General features: G+C 48.4%; 7 protein-coding genes across 7 annotated transcripts; 3 read left to right on the forward strand and 4 right to left on the reverse strand.

Moving 5' to 3' along the window:
* Positions 1-113: 113 nt before the first annotated feature.
* On the reverse strand, positions 114-1,279 carry ANOM_000486 (SEC14 family lipid-binding protein; the record flags this gene model as incomplete). The annotated part of the gene is made up of 4 exons (XM_015545744.1): positions 114-479; positions 524-898; positions 950-1,091; positions 1,140-1,279. The coding sequence occupies 4 exons, from the start codon at positions 1,277-1,279 to the stop codon at positions 114-116; spliced, it is 1,023 nt and encodes a 340-aa protein (XP_015412326.1).
* Positions 1,280-2,206: 927 nt separating this feature from the next.
* ANOM_000487 (aromatic alcohol reductase) lies at positions 2,207-3,133 on the forward strand (the record flags this gene model as incomplete). The annotated part of the gene is made up of 1 exon (XM_015545745.1): positions 2,207-3,133. The coding sequence occupies one exon, from the start codon at positions 2,207-2,209 to the stop codon at positions 3,131-3,133; it is 927 nt and encodes a 308-aa protein (XP_015412325.1).
* A 409-nt stretch (positions 3,134-3,542) lies between these two features.
* Positions 3,543-4,112, forward strand: ANOM_000488 (lysozyme; the record flags this gene model as incomplete). Its single annotated transcript, XM_015545746.1, has 3 exons — positions 3,543-3,705; positions 3,756-3,863; positions 3,910-4,112. The coding sequence occupies 3 exons, from the start codon at positions 3,543-3,545 to the stop codon at positions 4,110-4,112; spliced, it is 474 nt and encodes a 157-aa protein (XP_015412334.1).
* Positions 4,113-5,261: 1,149 nt separating this feature from the next.
* ANOM_000489 (uncharacterized protein) lies at positions 5,262-6,026 on the reverse strand (the record flags this gene model as incomplete). Its single annotated transcript, XM_015545747.1, has 3 exons — positions 5,262-5,554; positions 5,626-5,709; positions 5,762-6,026. 3 exons carry the CDS (start codon positions 6,024-6,026, stop codon positions 5,262-5,264), a joined length of 642 nt encoding a protein of 213 aa, XP_015412333.1.
* A 1,298-nt stretch (positions 6,027-7,324) lies between these two features.
* On the reverse strand, positions 7,325-8,359 carry ANOM_000490 (ornithine cyclodeaminase/mu-crystallin family protein; the record flags this gene model as incomplete). The annotated part of the gene is made up of 1 exon (XM_015545748.1): positions 7,325-8,359. One exon carries the CDS (start codon positions 8,357-8,359, stop codon positions 7,325-7,327), a length of 1,035 nt encoding a protein of 344 aa, XP_015412273.1.
* Positions 8,360-8,827: 468 nt separating this feature from the next.
* ANOM_000491 (fungal specific transcription factor domain-containing protein) lies at positions 8,828-11,195 on the reverse strand (the record flags this gene model as incomplete). Its single annotated transcript, XM_015545749.1, has 8 exons — positions 8,828-9,267; positions 9,332-9,341; positions 9,586-9,761; positions 9,845-10,118; positions 10,171-10,715; positions 10,775-10,879; positions 10,930-11,015; positions 11,176-11,195. 8 exons carry the CDS (start codon positions 11,193-11,195, stop codon positions 8,828-8,830), a joined length of 1,656 nt encoding a protein of 551 aa, XP_015412274.1.
* A 754-nt stretch (positions 11,196-11,949) lies between these two features.
* On the forward strand, positions 11,950-13,510 carry ANOM_000492 (cytochrome P450; the record flags this gene model as incomplete). The annotated part of the gene is made up of 2 exons (XM_015545750.1): positions 11,950-13,033; positions 13,089-13,510. The coding sequence occupies 2 exons, from the start codon at positions 11,950-11,952 to the stop codon at positions 13,508-13,510; spliced, it is 1,506 nt and encodes a 501-aa protein (XP_015412275.1).
* Positions 13,511-14,200: the final 690 nt, after the last annotated feature.

Consider the following 14,200-nt stretch of genomic DNA (forward strand, 5'->3'; position numbering starts at 1 on the left):
CATGATATGGAGATCTAGTAGTTAATGTGGCAGCGCAGCTTTGAGACGCTGTCCAGAAAGGTGTGTCGAGGACCTGTCATGGAAGTGGCTATCTAATGCATGAATGAACATATTTACCCTGATTTCTTCAGAACAGCAATTTCTTCGGCTCTTTCAATACCCCCGACAGTCCCAGTCGCAATTGCCTTTCTATTCTCCCCATCTTGGACCCACTTGAGCGGTCCAGGAGGCAGACAGTTCTTTGAACCAACCCAGAATAGAGTCTGACGAATGCCCTCATCGAGATCAGGAAGCATGCCATTTTGAAAGACAAATTCGCCTCCAAACTGTTTGGGAATGTTGATGTGATCCATGCACTTTTCCAACGTGGAGTACACCTGAGCGGATTTCAAAATGACCAGTTTTTCCGCTGTTCGCGGATCTACGAAGCCTTTTACAACATTCCAGATCATGGCGAACGAGGGAGGGGCGTTGCACACCTGTGTGGTCAGTATTATCTTCCTAAAAAAGTCATGCTACTTACAATAATACGGCTAATCGTCTCAGGATAGCACGTCGATAAAATCCAGCTAACCTCCTGGGCATAGTCCCTCATATCCCATGCCTGCTTCAACGATAGCGCAGACGCATCAACCAGACAAGTCGTTTTAGTCACTGGAAGAGAACTGTCTGGCCGATCAGTCATCGCCGTGCAGAGTGGCAAAATGAACCGTGTCAGGCCGTCTTGAAAAACACACGCTCGCTGTGCCATATCCGGAGATGACGTCGCTGATGCATCCCCACATGGTAAATTGCGGGTTTCTCTCCATCGAGTCATGGCTTCGCTTTTTATATGAGCTAGGTCGATCATTGTGATGGGTTGGCCTTGTTTGTCGCGACGGCCAGTCCAGTGGGGGTACTACAGTACATGCATGGTCAGAAACGATCATAGAAAGAGAAAGAAACGTACTAATCGCCTTGAATCTTCATAATCGTCTACAGAAATGACACTGTAAAACGCATGCACGCTTTTCTCCGCGTGGAATGCCGTTGCTTCTTGGAACTGCTTGAGAGCATCGTGTGGCTTCATTGCCCGTGCTTGGAGAAAGCGTCTACCCCATTAACAGGATTCAATATTGGGTCTCCGAGAGTCTACTTACAGCAGAGCCGTGTCATCGTTGATTCCGTCAACAACATCGCTTTCACCTAATTCGCTCGGTCGTTTTAACAAGCCTTGTTCGGTGCATAGCTGGCTGAATGACGCCAAGGCAGCTGCCGGATCCGCTTCAAGACTATGCATTTTGTCACACAATTGAACCTGACCTTCCCTAATGGTCCTGTTATTTCATATAACACCAGCTCAGGGTCAAAGCCACTACGGAACCAGCAGAGGGGGGAGTGTGTTGTCAAATGACGTGTAGTCGTTGGACGACTAGCGGTGTGCTGGAGCTTTACAAGGTATTTATAGACCGCCGTACCGCCGCCCCTTGCTCCTCGGTTGACCTGCGTCCACAACTTGACACCGGGTATGGTCGATATTACTGCATCTATGCAGCTGTGGCGCATTGACCGCCACCCAGTGCACAGCTGAACTGAATGCTGGAACCATCAGCCAATCAGAGCTTGTTCAAGGTAATAATCACAGACAGCCCTCAGGGGTTGGAGTTGGCAGAAAGGGCTTTGCAGCACTCGTAACCCTAGGTACAGACTTAGTACACAGCTTACTTCTTCAACAGCTTAACTATATAGATATAGGATAAATGAATGGATACAAAATATTTGGGATTCGGCCAGACCTCATTGAAAACGTTACCACCATCATGTGGCTCATATTTGCTCTTCCAGCTCTCAATAAACCTCCTCGACTTGGCAGAGAACGAGCAGCAACGAGTCATCTTTTGTAACTGTCGGCTGCATGGGTGGCACCACCTTTCTGCGGGCTCTGTAAAGATTTGGATACGCCCCCTATGGTGGTTGAGCGATCGGTGTGATTGCCAATGCTGGTGTCAAGATCTAATGCTTTTTATCTGGTATGTTAAGAGGTGATCGGGGTCGGGCCCGGGGCTTTCGGGCTCCCCGATCAATTCTTATGTCCCTCTTACAAATGTCTCCGTCTAAAGTCTCCGAGCATTATTAATATTTCCGGGCTACTCTATACAAAAACATGTAAACGCCGTGCCTAAGATGAAGAATCATCAAGCTTACGCTACACATCTATATTCCGAACATGTCACCAATCAAGAAAATTCTGGTTCTCGGGGCTGGAGAACTAGGCACGCAAGTACTGCTGTCCCTCGCCCAACATCCTCGCGTGAATGACATCGTGGTTTCTGTCCTTTTACGACCTTCCAGCATCTCCTCCACGCGACCCCAAAAGGTACGGGAGCTCTCGCTACTTCGCGAGCACAACATCGGGATAATTCCCGGCGACCTGGTCGCGGACTCTCAGGAATCTCTGGCCCAGACCTTCCGCGGATACGACACAATCATCGGCTGTACAGGCTTCGTGGCCGGTCGTGGAACACAGATCAAGTTAGCACAGGCTGTCCTCGCTGCTGCAGTCCCTCGCTATATCCCTTGGCAGTTCGGAGTGGATTATGACATTATTGGACGAGGATCCGCTCAGGATCTCTTCGATGAGCAGCTTGACGTTCGCGATCTCCTCCGCTCCCAAAGCAAGACCCGATGGACGATCATTTCCACCGGCATGTTCATCAGCTTTCTTTTTGAGCCTTCCTTCGGTGTAATTAATCTCAGAGATAACTCAATTTGCGCCTTGGGCAGTTGGGACACTAGGGTTACTCTCACTGCGCCCGAGGATATTGGAAAGCTCACTGCGGAAATCATTCTGGGCTCGGAACCAGATGTAGCATTCAACAACCGCCCAACGTTCGTTGCGGGTGACACTGTTAGTTATGCGGAATTGTTGCGGATAGTGCAGGAGGTTACAGGGAGGACGTTCGCAAAGAGTGTGCGCACGGTCGAGGCGGCGAAGGCCGATCTTGCAAAGGAATCGGATAACTCGCTATACAAGTATCAGGTGGTCTTTGCGGAGGGTCGCGGCGTTGCATGGGATATGTCTACAACGTGGAACCATGAATCGGGAGTAAATGTTTTGTCAGTTATGGAGTATGCAAGTCAGTACCTAGGTTAGTATCATGGCCCTGATCGCCGAGAAAAGGGGCAGTGAGAGCCCCGGAAGACAGAGCCAGAATATGATAGCTCCTGAAAATATCCCCTTAAAAGGTATAAGCCTTGGGATCGGCATTGATCTCATCAAAGGATCTGCAAGCCCTAGGGGCAAAATGCGAAACATTACCAGCTAATAAGGGATTGGCGAAGGATAGGAGTGATCGCCAGGGTCAAGCCACACAAGTCTGTCTTCAGCTCTATGAGCTAGTGATTTGACCCTAATATCTAACAATGTGGCCACCGTTAATGTATATAAGGGAGCGCAGCGTCGATCTCAGCTAACCAGCCCAGTCTGATTAGACCTCCCACAAGTGCCACCATAAGCACCATATCCCACTCTACCCGCGCATTTTACTCACGATCCTAGCAAAATGAAGTTCTCCATCGCTGCAATTTCTCTCGTTGCCCTCGGCGCAATGGCACTTCCCGCGGCAGTTGTTCGCCGTGGCGCCAGCGCTGCTACTGTCGGCCTCATTGGTGAGGTTGAGGGTTTCCGCGCCGACTTTTACGATATGATGGGCCACAAGACCATTGGTATATTCTATCCATCCTACACATTTCACACTCATAATCTAACCTTTCAGGATACGGCCACGATTGCGTCGCGAAGCAGGATTGCGACAGCATTAAGACCCCGATTAGCGATGCTCAGGGTGCTGAGATCTTACAGAAGGACCTCGTCGCTTTGAGCAGTGCGTGTGCGCGCTGCCCAATGCCAAGGAACTCAACGCGAATCAGTACGGCGCTTGGTCAGCTTTGCCTTTAACACTGGCTGTGGTGGTCTGCAACAGGCCTGGACCGGAGCGATGTCAAGCAAGAATTTCGCTAGCATCTGCGCTGGTCTTCCTAATGCCAACACTCTCGGAGGAGTTTTAAACACCCGTCGTCAGAAGGAGAGTGCGTTATGCTCCACGCCTACCACCGAGAAGTCTGGCTGCTAGAGGTGTTGTTCTGGGTTTGAATTGTTAAGCCTTTCTTCTTCTATTTCTATTACTTGACCTTTGTTTCATATTTGTCTTTTCCCTTTCGCTTGGTGGATATTCTCTGTTCAGGGGTTGGATGTGATTGATCAACTCAGACTACTTCTATAACCCTATTCTTCTTGTATTACCCCTTTTGCTGCTAGGCAATGGCTGTTATGCACCAGAAACCCAATCAACCATACCAACGTAAACGTATCGTGATATTGCAGAGCAACTGATGTTCTTGAACTGACTTGAAGAGCTTCAATAAAAGACTTTCCATATTCACTGCTCCGTATATTTTGTTAAACCCCCAAGCCCTAGGAAACAACAGGTCAGAATGTGGTGCCAAGCCAATGAGACACGGCAACACGCTGATTGTGACTGCGCCTTGCTCTTTTTGCCACCGTACCCTCCAGTGCCCAAAAGTAATAGTACCGAGTAGTCTCCTATAGTTACTATAGTTACCCCCTAAGTTGGGGGAAAGAAGAAGAAGCAAAGTTAGTTGGAAGGAATCCGAGGGATTCTGTTATACACGCCGGTGTATCGTACTGTTTTCTTGTTACTGTCCGCTTTGAGCTGTTCCTTCTGATTGGACCTTTTGCACTCAGGCAGAATTCTCGACCAATGGAAACGGCAGTATATTGGCCTGGGAGTGGTAAAACTCCGTTCTGTGTCGATCTTGAAAACATTGGCCGCAAGGGGCGTAGCAACCACACTTACTCGATACTCGTTACCATGGGTAGCTCTCTATTGTTTGTGGTCAGATGAGAATTATAATGAGAGAGGCTGAGTTAAATTCTAAGCGAAGCATTTCTCCATTTTCAATGCCTGATCATGCGTGCCAAACCCCCCTGTTTTCCTCGGACGAAAAGAATTGCCCTGTAGATGAAACACTGCGATTGCAATCGCTTCAAAGGTAGTGGTAGTACACTAAAACATGGCTCTATGTGCCGAAGTCTATATAATAATAATAGTACAAAATTGATAACAGCAGCTAGACCCTAGATACCCAATTGGCCGTGGCATCCTGGATCCAGCGTACCAGAAAGCATTGCGATATGTATGTAAATGCCGTTTCCCCCAAAGCCAGGCATGTGTCCTAATTTCGTCCCAAAATAGTTTGCATCAAACAGCTACATTTGACTCGACTCTCCTAACATCACACCCATTAAACGCATTCGCTCCCCGCGGATGATAGATCGTCCCACAGTATATCGCACTCGGTCTGCCGTTCTGATCCACCGGCGAGCTGGGATCATGTATAAAAATGGCCCGGAACCGTTTCACATATTCCCATCTCCCATTGAAATATTCCCCCTTGACGATCGTCATCTCTTTGCGGTGCAGCCCCTTGTTCCTATTGCACTTTTTGTGTAGGAATCTGAAGTTCTCGTAATTGGAGTAATCATGGGGAAAATCTGCACTCGTGTCAGTATATACCATGGAAGACTTTTCTTTGATTTTTTGTTGGCCTGGTGTTGGAGCTTACCAGCTAGTTGTGTTCCCTGGCGGTCTAGGCTGACTCCGAGGGAAATGGCTTTGTGGATGTCGTCTCCCGTGACTGTGGCCTGTCCTGTGTTGGGGTGAGTATGGATTGGGATTATCGTGGAGGTTTTAATGCGTACCGCATATGACGCTGAATGAGGCATCGAGCCCTTGGATGTTGGCGGGGATAGGGGTAGCCTGTTGCGGGGGAGCAGGATGCGTGCCAGCGTCACTCAGCGCAGGACTTGGGGGACGCTGGGCATTGTTGACATTATTGAAGTTGTTGAAGTTGTTAGGGTTGTTAACGTTGTTGAAGCCCGTTTCACTGAGGGCAGGGCTTGGAGGCCGCTGGGGAGGCACTGCGACGGCTAGGGAGACGAGACTGAGAGCGACGGCGATCTTCATGGTATTTTTGCATGCACGGGTTGCCTTGAGGAACTGTATCTGCGTTGCCCATGCAAGTATCGTGGGCTGTGATACGCTTATGGTGAAAACTTATATGTGTTACCGGTCAACGGGTTTTGAATGTATCCATGGTTGGTCTCCTGATACTTAGGGCAATGTCAGACATGACGGGAGAGCGGTTTATAGAACCGAACTGTGTCGCTCTCCCGACACTGGTTGGCCCTCGGCCATCCATAAGGTAAACACACATGGATATTGGCGCTAGCAACCCTGATCTATAATAAGTACATCCCAAATCATTGGGAAACAGCGACCCCGCCGAGTTAATCGACATTTTACAGAGTACTCAATGCATATGTCCGTCTCTGTGCGTGATTTAGCCAGTTGCCCGAAAACAAAGAGAACGCTCGTCAACAAGTGGGGATTGTCCACCCCGTCTAACCTAGGGCTAAGAGCATCAGTCAATAGAATGTATAGAAAGGACAGGGACGGCAAGAGTATAGATGAAAAAAAGCATAAGTCTGTACTGTAATCCACATCCACAATCACGGCCAATATCATACACCGGCTATCTTCGTCGAACATCAATAGCAGGACCCATGAACCAAACCCACGGTTCCGTTCGAATGGCATACACTAGTTACGTCCTTAAGTTACAATTTGACATCGTGTAATTGGATAATGGATGAATACGGAAAATCCGGTTGGTTCCTACTAGTGGTTTAGATATCGAATTCGTATAAAGAGATGTGAATGTAAGTCTGACGCCCGATGTTCTTGGCTCTCCACCATCATCCCGACTTAATCAAAAATAGCAACGACAAATTACCAATAAAGGTCTGAAGGAGCCAAAGTCTTTACATGAGTCTGGCGCTCCAGTAAGACGTGTCCCATTGCGATAAATCGGTGAAACGTAGTTGTACTAAGAAACGTATAACTGCAAATCGTACCACAAGGCTGAAACAGAGATCTCGCATCAATGTGCTCCATTGCTCCGAGCCCTATCGGAGTTTTCTAGGCTCTGGCCTTGGGGCCGTTAAGGAGGAACAAAGCGATGGGCCAGGTCAAACTTACTTTGACCCCCTGACTCAACGGTATAAAATGATTCAACGACAGGTACCCTATATCTCTATCAAGACACTCTTGCGTTAACTCGTTATATTGTAGTGTCCAGCCAGGCCTCGGAAATCTCTCACATCCGAGAGCCACTCACAAACAGTGTTACATCTCATGGGATGGAGCACTTTGGCTTGATCATTCCCTGATGTAAATATACGTTAATCTCCACCGGGTTGCCGTTAAAACCCTTCAACAGTGATTCCACGGTCCAAGTCAGTCGCTAATTGAAGCAATGCACGACCAATGGTGAGATCCATTATACCCACCCCGACGCATTTCAACACAACATTGCCTTCGGGAGTACGCGAAGCTTCAGGTACCAGGTATTCCCCTACCTCTATCAATTGCTCCTCTGTCACCTTGGCGTCTCGCAGTTCTCCCGCTTCCTCCAGACATGCCTCTCTCGAATCCACGAAGATTTGACCACCCCCGGATAACAAAGTATCCGTATCAATCTCTTTCATATGCAGCTTATATGATCCAATCAGTGAAATAAATCGCCGTTTAGGACATGTCTCGAGGAGCGAAAACGGAAACAGCGGCTCGGTTGAAGGTGTACAACAGAATATAGCGTCAGCCGAAGCGAGATGGGTTTGAAGCGCTGATTCATAGTTGGGCGTGTCCTCCTTGGCCATCAGATGAAAAGTTACTCTAGGGTATATTGTTCGCAAGGATTGGATGACATCCTTCTCCAGCTGGTTGAGTCGCTGACGGCCTCGGTTGATAACAGTGACACTTTCAACCTCCTCCATAGCAAGAAGTAGAGCGAGTCTGATGTGCCACTCTACCTGTTTCCCCGAACCGAAAGCCACGATATTTTTCTTGGGGATGTGGGTGATACGGGTGAAAAGACACATTGTTGTCAATGCCGTGCGGAATGCAGTTACCTGCGAGGCTCCCAGCATACCAATCATCTCCCCCGTAGGCGCAAACACGAGCGTGACTCCAACTGTATCCCCCTTGGCCGGTAGTGTGATGACTTTGATACCGGTATGGGTGGTATCGGAGCATGGCATGAACAAGGTCGTGTCGTTGTTCTTTGTAGCGATCCCCGTTCGCAATGGTTGGTGAATGAGTTTCTCAGCTGTCGTGTTTTTCTTGTCGGTTGAGTATTGGATCAGGCTGGCGGTCAAGATGTCGACCAGACGCTGACATTGTGGGTGTGAGAGATCACAGATGAGGCGATAGGCCTCTTGCTCAGGGAGAAGTAACATCTTAGTAAAGTAGTAAGTCTTCCACGGTGGATTTAGAGGGCTCATAGGTCGAGAATCTCCCTTGAGTATTAACTGGATGCTCTCTTGGAGCTATCTCTATGTGTTGTCTTGATCAATTGCTAGGGTTCGGAAGGGCATTCCGCGGAAGGCGTCTCCGAAGAACTACCTGAAGATCCACCATGCACCTGAAGGACTATTGTTAATATCACTAATACAGTAGACGCTTCGTACGTAGTCATAGCCGAGATGTGCATGTAGTAGGCAGTCGAAGTTATCTTGCATTGATGTGTCCTCCAGTTGTGTTACATACTCGCTACTTCTATAACGGTATATCTGGAACGACACAGATGGCCAGCGATTACGATACAAGCTACAGTTACCTACACATCAATTACGGCGCTGACTGATGAGCCTGTATTCCTAATAAACAATGCTTCAGATTGAGCTTTCGGAAACATAATCTGAAAGCTAATTCCACATATTGCTATACTCAAATTCAAAATTGGTACCCCACACACTCTCTTGAAGGACGTCCAATTGGTCAGCCAGGTCTAGTATCTGCGTATGGTTTATGTCGATGTTCTCAACGTCAACAGCCCAACTAGCAAAGTTGTCTGGGGTTGAGGGACGTTGTTCTAGGTCATTACGCGATACGATATCTTCGTGGGCTCCGAGCTGTTGTTGCTCTACGCGCACAATCTCTAGTGTCATCCGCTGCAGGAGGTCAAGTTCTTTGCTCCGTTGTTTAGCTGCCAGGTCTCCGTTCGCAATCTGGGCATTCAGCAGCCATGAGGCCGTCGAGATGTAATTTTCCACATCGGGTACTAATGACGGCTCGATGAAAAAAGCGAGAACGACGATAAACGCAGAGAAGAAGGCGTTGTCTTGGTTGAATGGGATGAAGGATTCTTGTAGATGTATGTCAGAATGTGTCCCCTTGTAATAGAGCTACTAGGAGAGAAGGTTACTCACCAAGTGAAGACTGCTCATGTAGTGATATTAAGGTCCTCAGTGAAATTTTGGCGGATTGCAAAGAAGTCTCCAGCAGTGGTCTGAGAGGTGGGGGGATAAATTCATTTGTCGCTCCGTTGGAACCCCGGGACTTCTTCAATCGGTGGGTCAGGAAATATAGGAATAGAGGCGGGTTGCCAGAATGATGCACTATTTAGTATGGGCTCTATGTCAACGATCATGTCAGGTCCTGCGAGAACGATGATTTCCCTTACCTGGTGGTACAACAGAAACAGGTGGTTGGTCGTAGTAGAAACTGTGCGGAGGGTGGGATGCGCAGTCCTGGCAGAGACGGTCTCGATCTCCCGCAGAATATCTGCAATATCTCTTAATACCGACTGAACTGTGGCGATGAATGATCGCCGTTGTTTACTATCCGCTGTGTAAACGGCTGCACGACGGTCAGTTAAACTATATCACTCAGGTGGCTACAGGATGCCAAACTTGAATGCTGCCATAGCAATGAGTACATACATTCTATAATATCCCCCATAATCCGAGAAAGCTTGACATGGACTGTCAATAGCGTCCCACGTTCCGAAGCATCATAAGATGAAGGCAAGGAGCAGGTGATCTCGCTGTCTTGAATCGAGCACGGTGCGCCCACCATGACTGAAAGCTGACGATCTAGTATATATGTGGTCCACCATATATTCCTACCTTCGTTTGCGAACTTCACGCCGAAGAGATCGATGGGTGGCTCTTTCTGGAGTCCCTCGATGATACAAGTCCGGAATGATTGGCCGACCTGTTGGCTGTTAGTGGGATGTACTATCAGTATGGGTGATAAAGAAACGCACATAAGCATACGCGGCGTCTTTCATATCCACCGATACTAGATACAACCCGGCCAAGTATAAGATTTGCATCCCCAGGTTGGGACGACGTCGGTGCAATCCAACCCAATCTGGCATAAGAGACATGGCACGCTCGAAGAATACAAATCCTGGTGGCGAGCTGGAACTCCTTGACTTAGTAGTGGTGCGTTTTGCAAGGGCAATAATTAGTAGATATTGAATGAACCAAAGAGGCGAGCTCCTCGCTTTCTCGAGGCCTTTTTGGTAAAATTCATGTAGGTGCGGTAGGAACTTCTCTTCGTCAAATAGAAAAAGCATCTGGTAGGAATGGAACTTGGCCACCTCCAAAAGATATAGGGCATCATGGAGGGATGGGAGTCCTTCCAGTAACTGATCACTATCTAAACTTGTTCGTGCCCAGTTTAACTCCCACGTAGTCCCATCAACGTGAAATGGCAGTTCAGGGGCAGGAAATTCGGGCAGCGCTGTTTTTAGTAAAAGAAAGACACGTTGAGAGAACGACCAGGTAGATGATGGCCCACAAAAGCCTTTTGCAATTAGTACAGACAGAATTCGTCCATTCCCAATGGATTATAGGTTCACTCACGGTATCGCCCAGGGGTGTCTTGAAGATAGAACGAAGTGGCAGACACCAGGGGGTTCGTGATAGCTTCTCCATCGGTCGCATTCGCGCCGGATACATGCATACCCCCTGTAACTGTTTAGCATGTACTCTTCGCCGATGCTAGTTTATCTGCTAACCATGCCCGGGCGACAAGTCGGTGTTGGGCGCCGGAATTGAGACATCCTCTGAGCTGGCACGTGTCGAGACCTGCCTTTCTTGCTTCCTGGTGTAGGATTCTTGCAGTTTGCGCAGATAACTGACAATTGCATATCTAAGTAGACTGAAGGTAGGCAGTGGGCTGCAACGTTACCTTTCGGATACGATCACTCTCTTTTCTGCTTGTTTGAAGATGCATTGCAAATCGCGAGCTATACATGACTCACAGGGGTGGCGTCCCGAGCATTTAACCTTTCTCTTCTTACACTGCTCACATCTGTCAAGCCGGTCAGTGAATCGCTCGAGCAACAAGGTGGAATGGCGATATAGGTAGAGCTACGCATTGGCCACCTTGTCCAACTGTCTCCTCCGACGGACCCTAGAAGCCATCCTGGATCAATTTTCTGATTTTTCCACCAGCGTGGTGCATCTGTTGATAGGTAGATGCACTGTAAGGCAAAAAGAGGAAGCAATATGGACAATGACTACGGATTAACGAGCATAGTGTATAGCTGAGACGTCGAGATTTGCTCGGAGGGGTCTTCCGAATCGACCCACACTGTGATGAGGATTCCTCGGAGACTTGTCCGATTATAGCGGCAAGCCGGTCAAAATAAAATTTACTGTTCATGTTGAACGTGGGCGACTTAATAAGTTTGTATTTCCTTGTCCATATCTTCGAGGTAGCATAGAAAATATAGATATCCATATATGATGAACTAATCATTCTTCTTTCCTACGTAGAGTAATATTGAACATTTTGACCGTTCTGACCATCGCAATCTATTCCAGCTGCTTACTTCAATTTCTACTCTCTGATGTCAGCCTCAAGCGCTTACTCCTTCTATATTAAATCTTGATTTATTTGTTCAGGCGCCCCACGTGATAGGTTATTGATATCAGCATACGTTAAAACTGTTGCCTGATTCCTGAAATGCGGCACAAAAAGATAGACACTCGCTTGTCGCTCTTGCATGATTCTTCAAGACATCGCAACGACCATGGAGTTCTATCCAAAGATCGTAATCCTCCTCCTGACTATACTAGGAATCGCAGGAATATCCATTCGGCGCTTCGTTATCCGCCGTCAGTTTGCACGCCGCCACGGCTGCCAGCCAGTCGCGAAATCTGCCAGCAAGGATCCTTTCCTGGGCCTGGATACCCTCCCCGGGACAATCCGTGCGATCAGACAGCATCGGATTCTTGAGAGAAATTGTAGGCTTTTTGGCATATATGGCAACACCTTCAGAGTCAAGGAGCTGCATCAAAATGCAATCGTGACGATCGAGCCTGAAAATATCAAGACAATTTTATCCCTGAACTTCAAGGACTATAGCATCAGACACCGTTTCGAGCCATTCAAGCCGCTATTGGGAGAAGGCATCTTCAATACCGATGGCGAACACTGGGCCGCATCGCGCGCGCTGATCCGGCCGAGCTTTGCCCGTGAACAAGTAGCCGATCTGAGCTTGCTAGAGAACTTGATGCAGGATTTATTGGTGTTGTTTCCACGCGATGGTACCACGGTGGACTTGCAGGCACTGTTCTTCCGCTATACGATTGATTCCGCGACGGAGTTTTTGTTCGGCCAGTCTGTTGGCGCGTTGAAGAAGAGCCAGTCGGAGCTCGCTTTCGCAGAGGCCTTCCACTATGCCCAGAAAGCTATTCCTATACGGGCCATGTTGGGTCCGTTGAATGCGGTTTACCGTGATCGAAAGGCTGACGAGTGTAATCGCATCTGTCGGGACTTTGTACAGCAGTTTGTCGACGAGGCTGTCCATGCCGCTGATGTGAGGAAAGAAAATAAGGAAACCAGAACCACAGAGATGAAGCGGAAATATATTTTCTCGCATGAGCTGGCGTCGCGCACGTCCGATAAGCGGCGTATGGTAGATGAGTTGATCAGCGTGCTCCTAGCTGGGCGGGATACAACAGCCAGTTTACTCGGGAACCTGTTCTTCATGTTAGCGAAGAACCCGGCGATTTGGAAGAAGCTGCGTGCCGAAGTTGATGTCTTGCAGAATCGGCCACCGACATATGAGGAGCTTCGTGGCCTGAAGTATATTCAGTGTTGTGTAAATGAATGTATGGGGCTCCTACCCGGTTCCTCTGGCTTCTTTCACTAACTTCAAACCCTCAGCCCTCCGTCTTCACCCTGTCGTGCCCCGTAATCAACGCGAGGCGATGCAAGACACAGTGCTCCCACTGGGCGGAGGTGAAGACGGCCTCTCTCCTGTATTTGTCCCGAAAGGAACCCTAGTCTGCTACGATCTCTACGCCATGCATCGCCGAGCCGACTTCTACGGGCCAGATGCCGAAGAATTTCGCCCAGAGCGCTGGGAAGATGGTAAACTGCAGCCACGCTGGGAATATCTGCCGTTCAATGGTGGGCCACGGATTTGTCTTGGTCAGCGCTATGCCTTGACCGAAGTGAGCTACGTTCTTGTCAGGATGGTGCAGGAGTTCCGCGGGCTAGAGAGTCGGGATCCGGGACCCTGGGAAGAAGGTCTGGCTTTGACGCTTTGTTCGAGGAATGGGACTAAAGTTGGGCTTATTCCATGACTACATGTACATGACCTCTCTGGCTTTTTAATAATCCTACCTCTAGCAGTGCTAGAAATGCATTATACATTAACAGTTGATACATAAGCTTACGGAATACCTTAAGCAGATGAACCAAAGGCCCAGGTTCTGCGTTAGAATCTTGCAAATTAAGCCAGCCTGGACAGGGTACAATACTGGTATATTGGAAATCAAAGTGGAATCGCACACATATAGCTATGAAGGTCTACTAAAATTTGGTCCTTCCCAATCAGGGTATCATGACGATGCCACTCGCGTCTTGAGTCCACTCGTAGTATTACCGTCTTGCGGTTAGCGTGGGTCGGTTTACGCTCGGGTCAAGTTCGGGACATCGCGAATATACGGAAGAACGCAACCACGGAGCCAGCTTAACCTTCCAATATGATGTAAGTCAGTGGAGACTAGGAAGCGTTGGCATTACTATATTATTTATTCCTAAGCTAATGGGAATCGCTCGCGGCTAGCCTCGACAGTCACAAATGTCATTAATTCTATTAGTAACCCCCATATATCTGCACGAATTGGGGTTTGGCTAAACATCGAGTTCAGCTGGTGTGAGAGTCGTATCATGTACAAGCATTCTCATAAATCCATATGCTATTCCCAGACATGCTCCCAAAAGTATATCCCCGTTAGCCCAGATTGCCGTCCCATGAATGTCACTCGCGC

The sequence above is a fragment of the Aspergillus nomiae genome (assembly GCF_001204775.2).
Source record: "Aspergillus nomiae NRRL 13137 chromosome Unknown contig00003, whole genome shotgun sequence".
NCBI lineage: Eukaryota > Fungi > Ascomycota > Eurotiomycetes > Eurotiales > Aspergillaceae > Aspergillus > Aspergillus nomiae.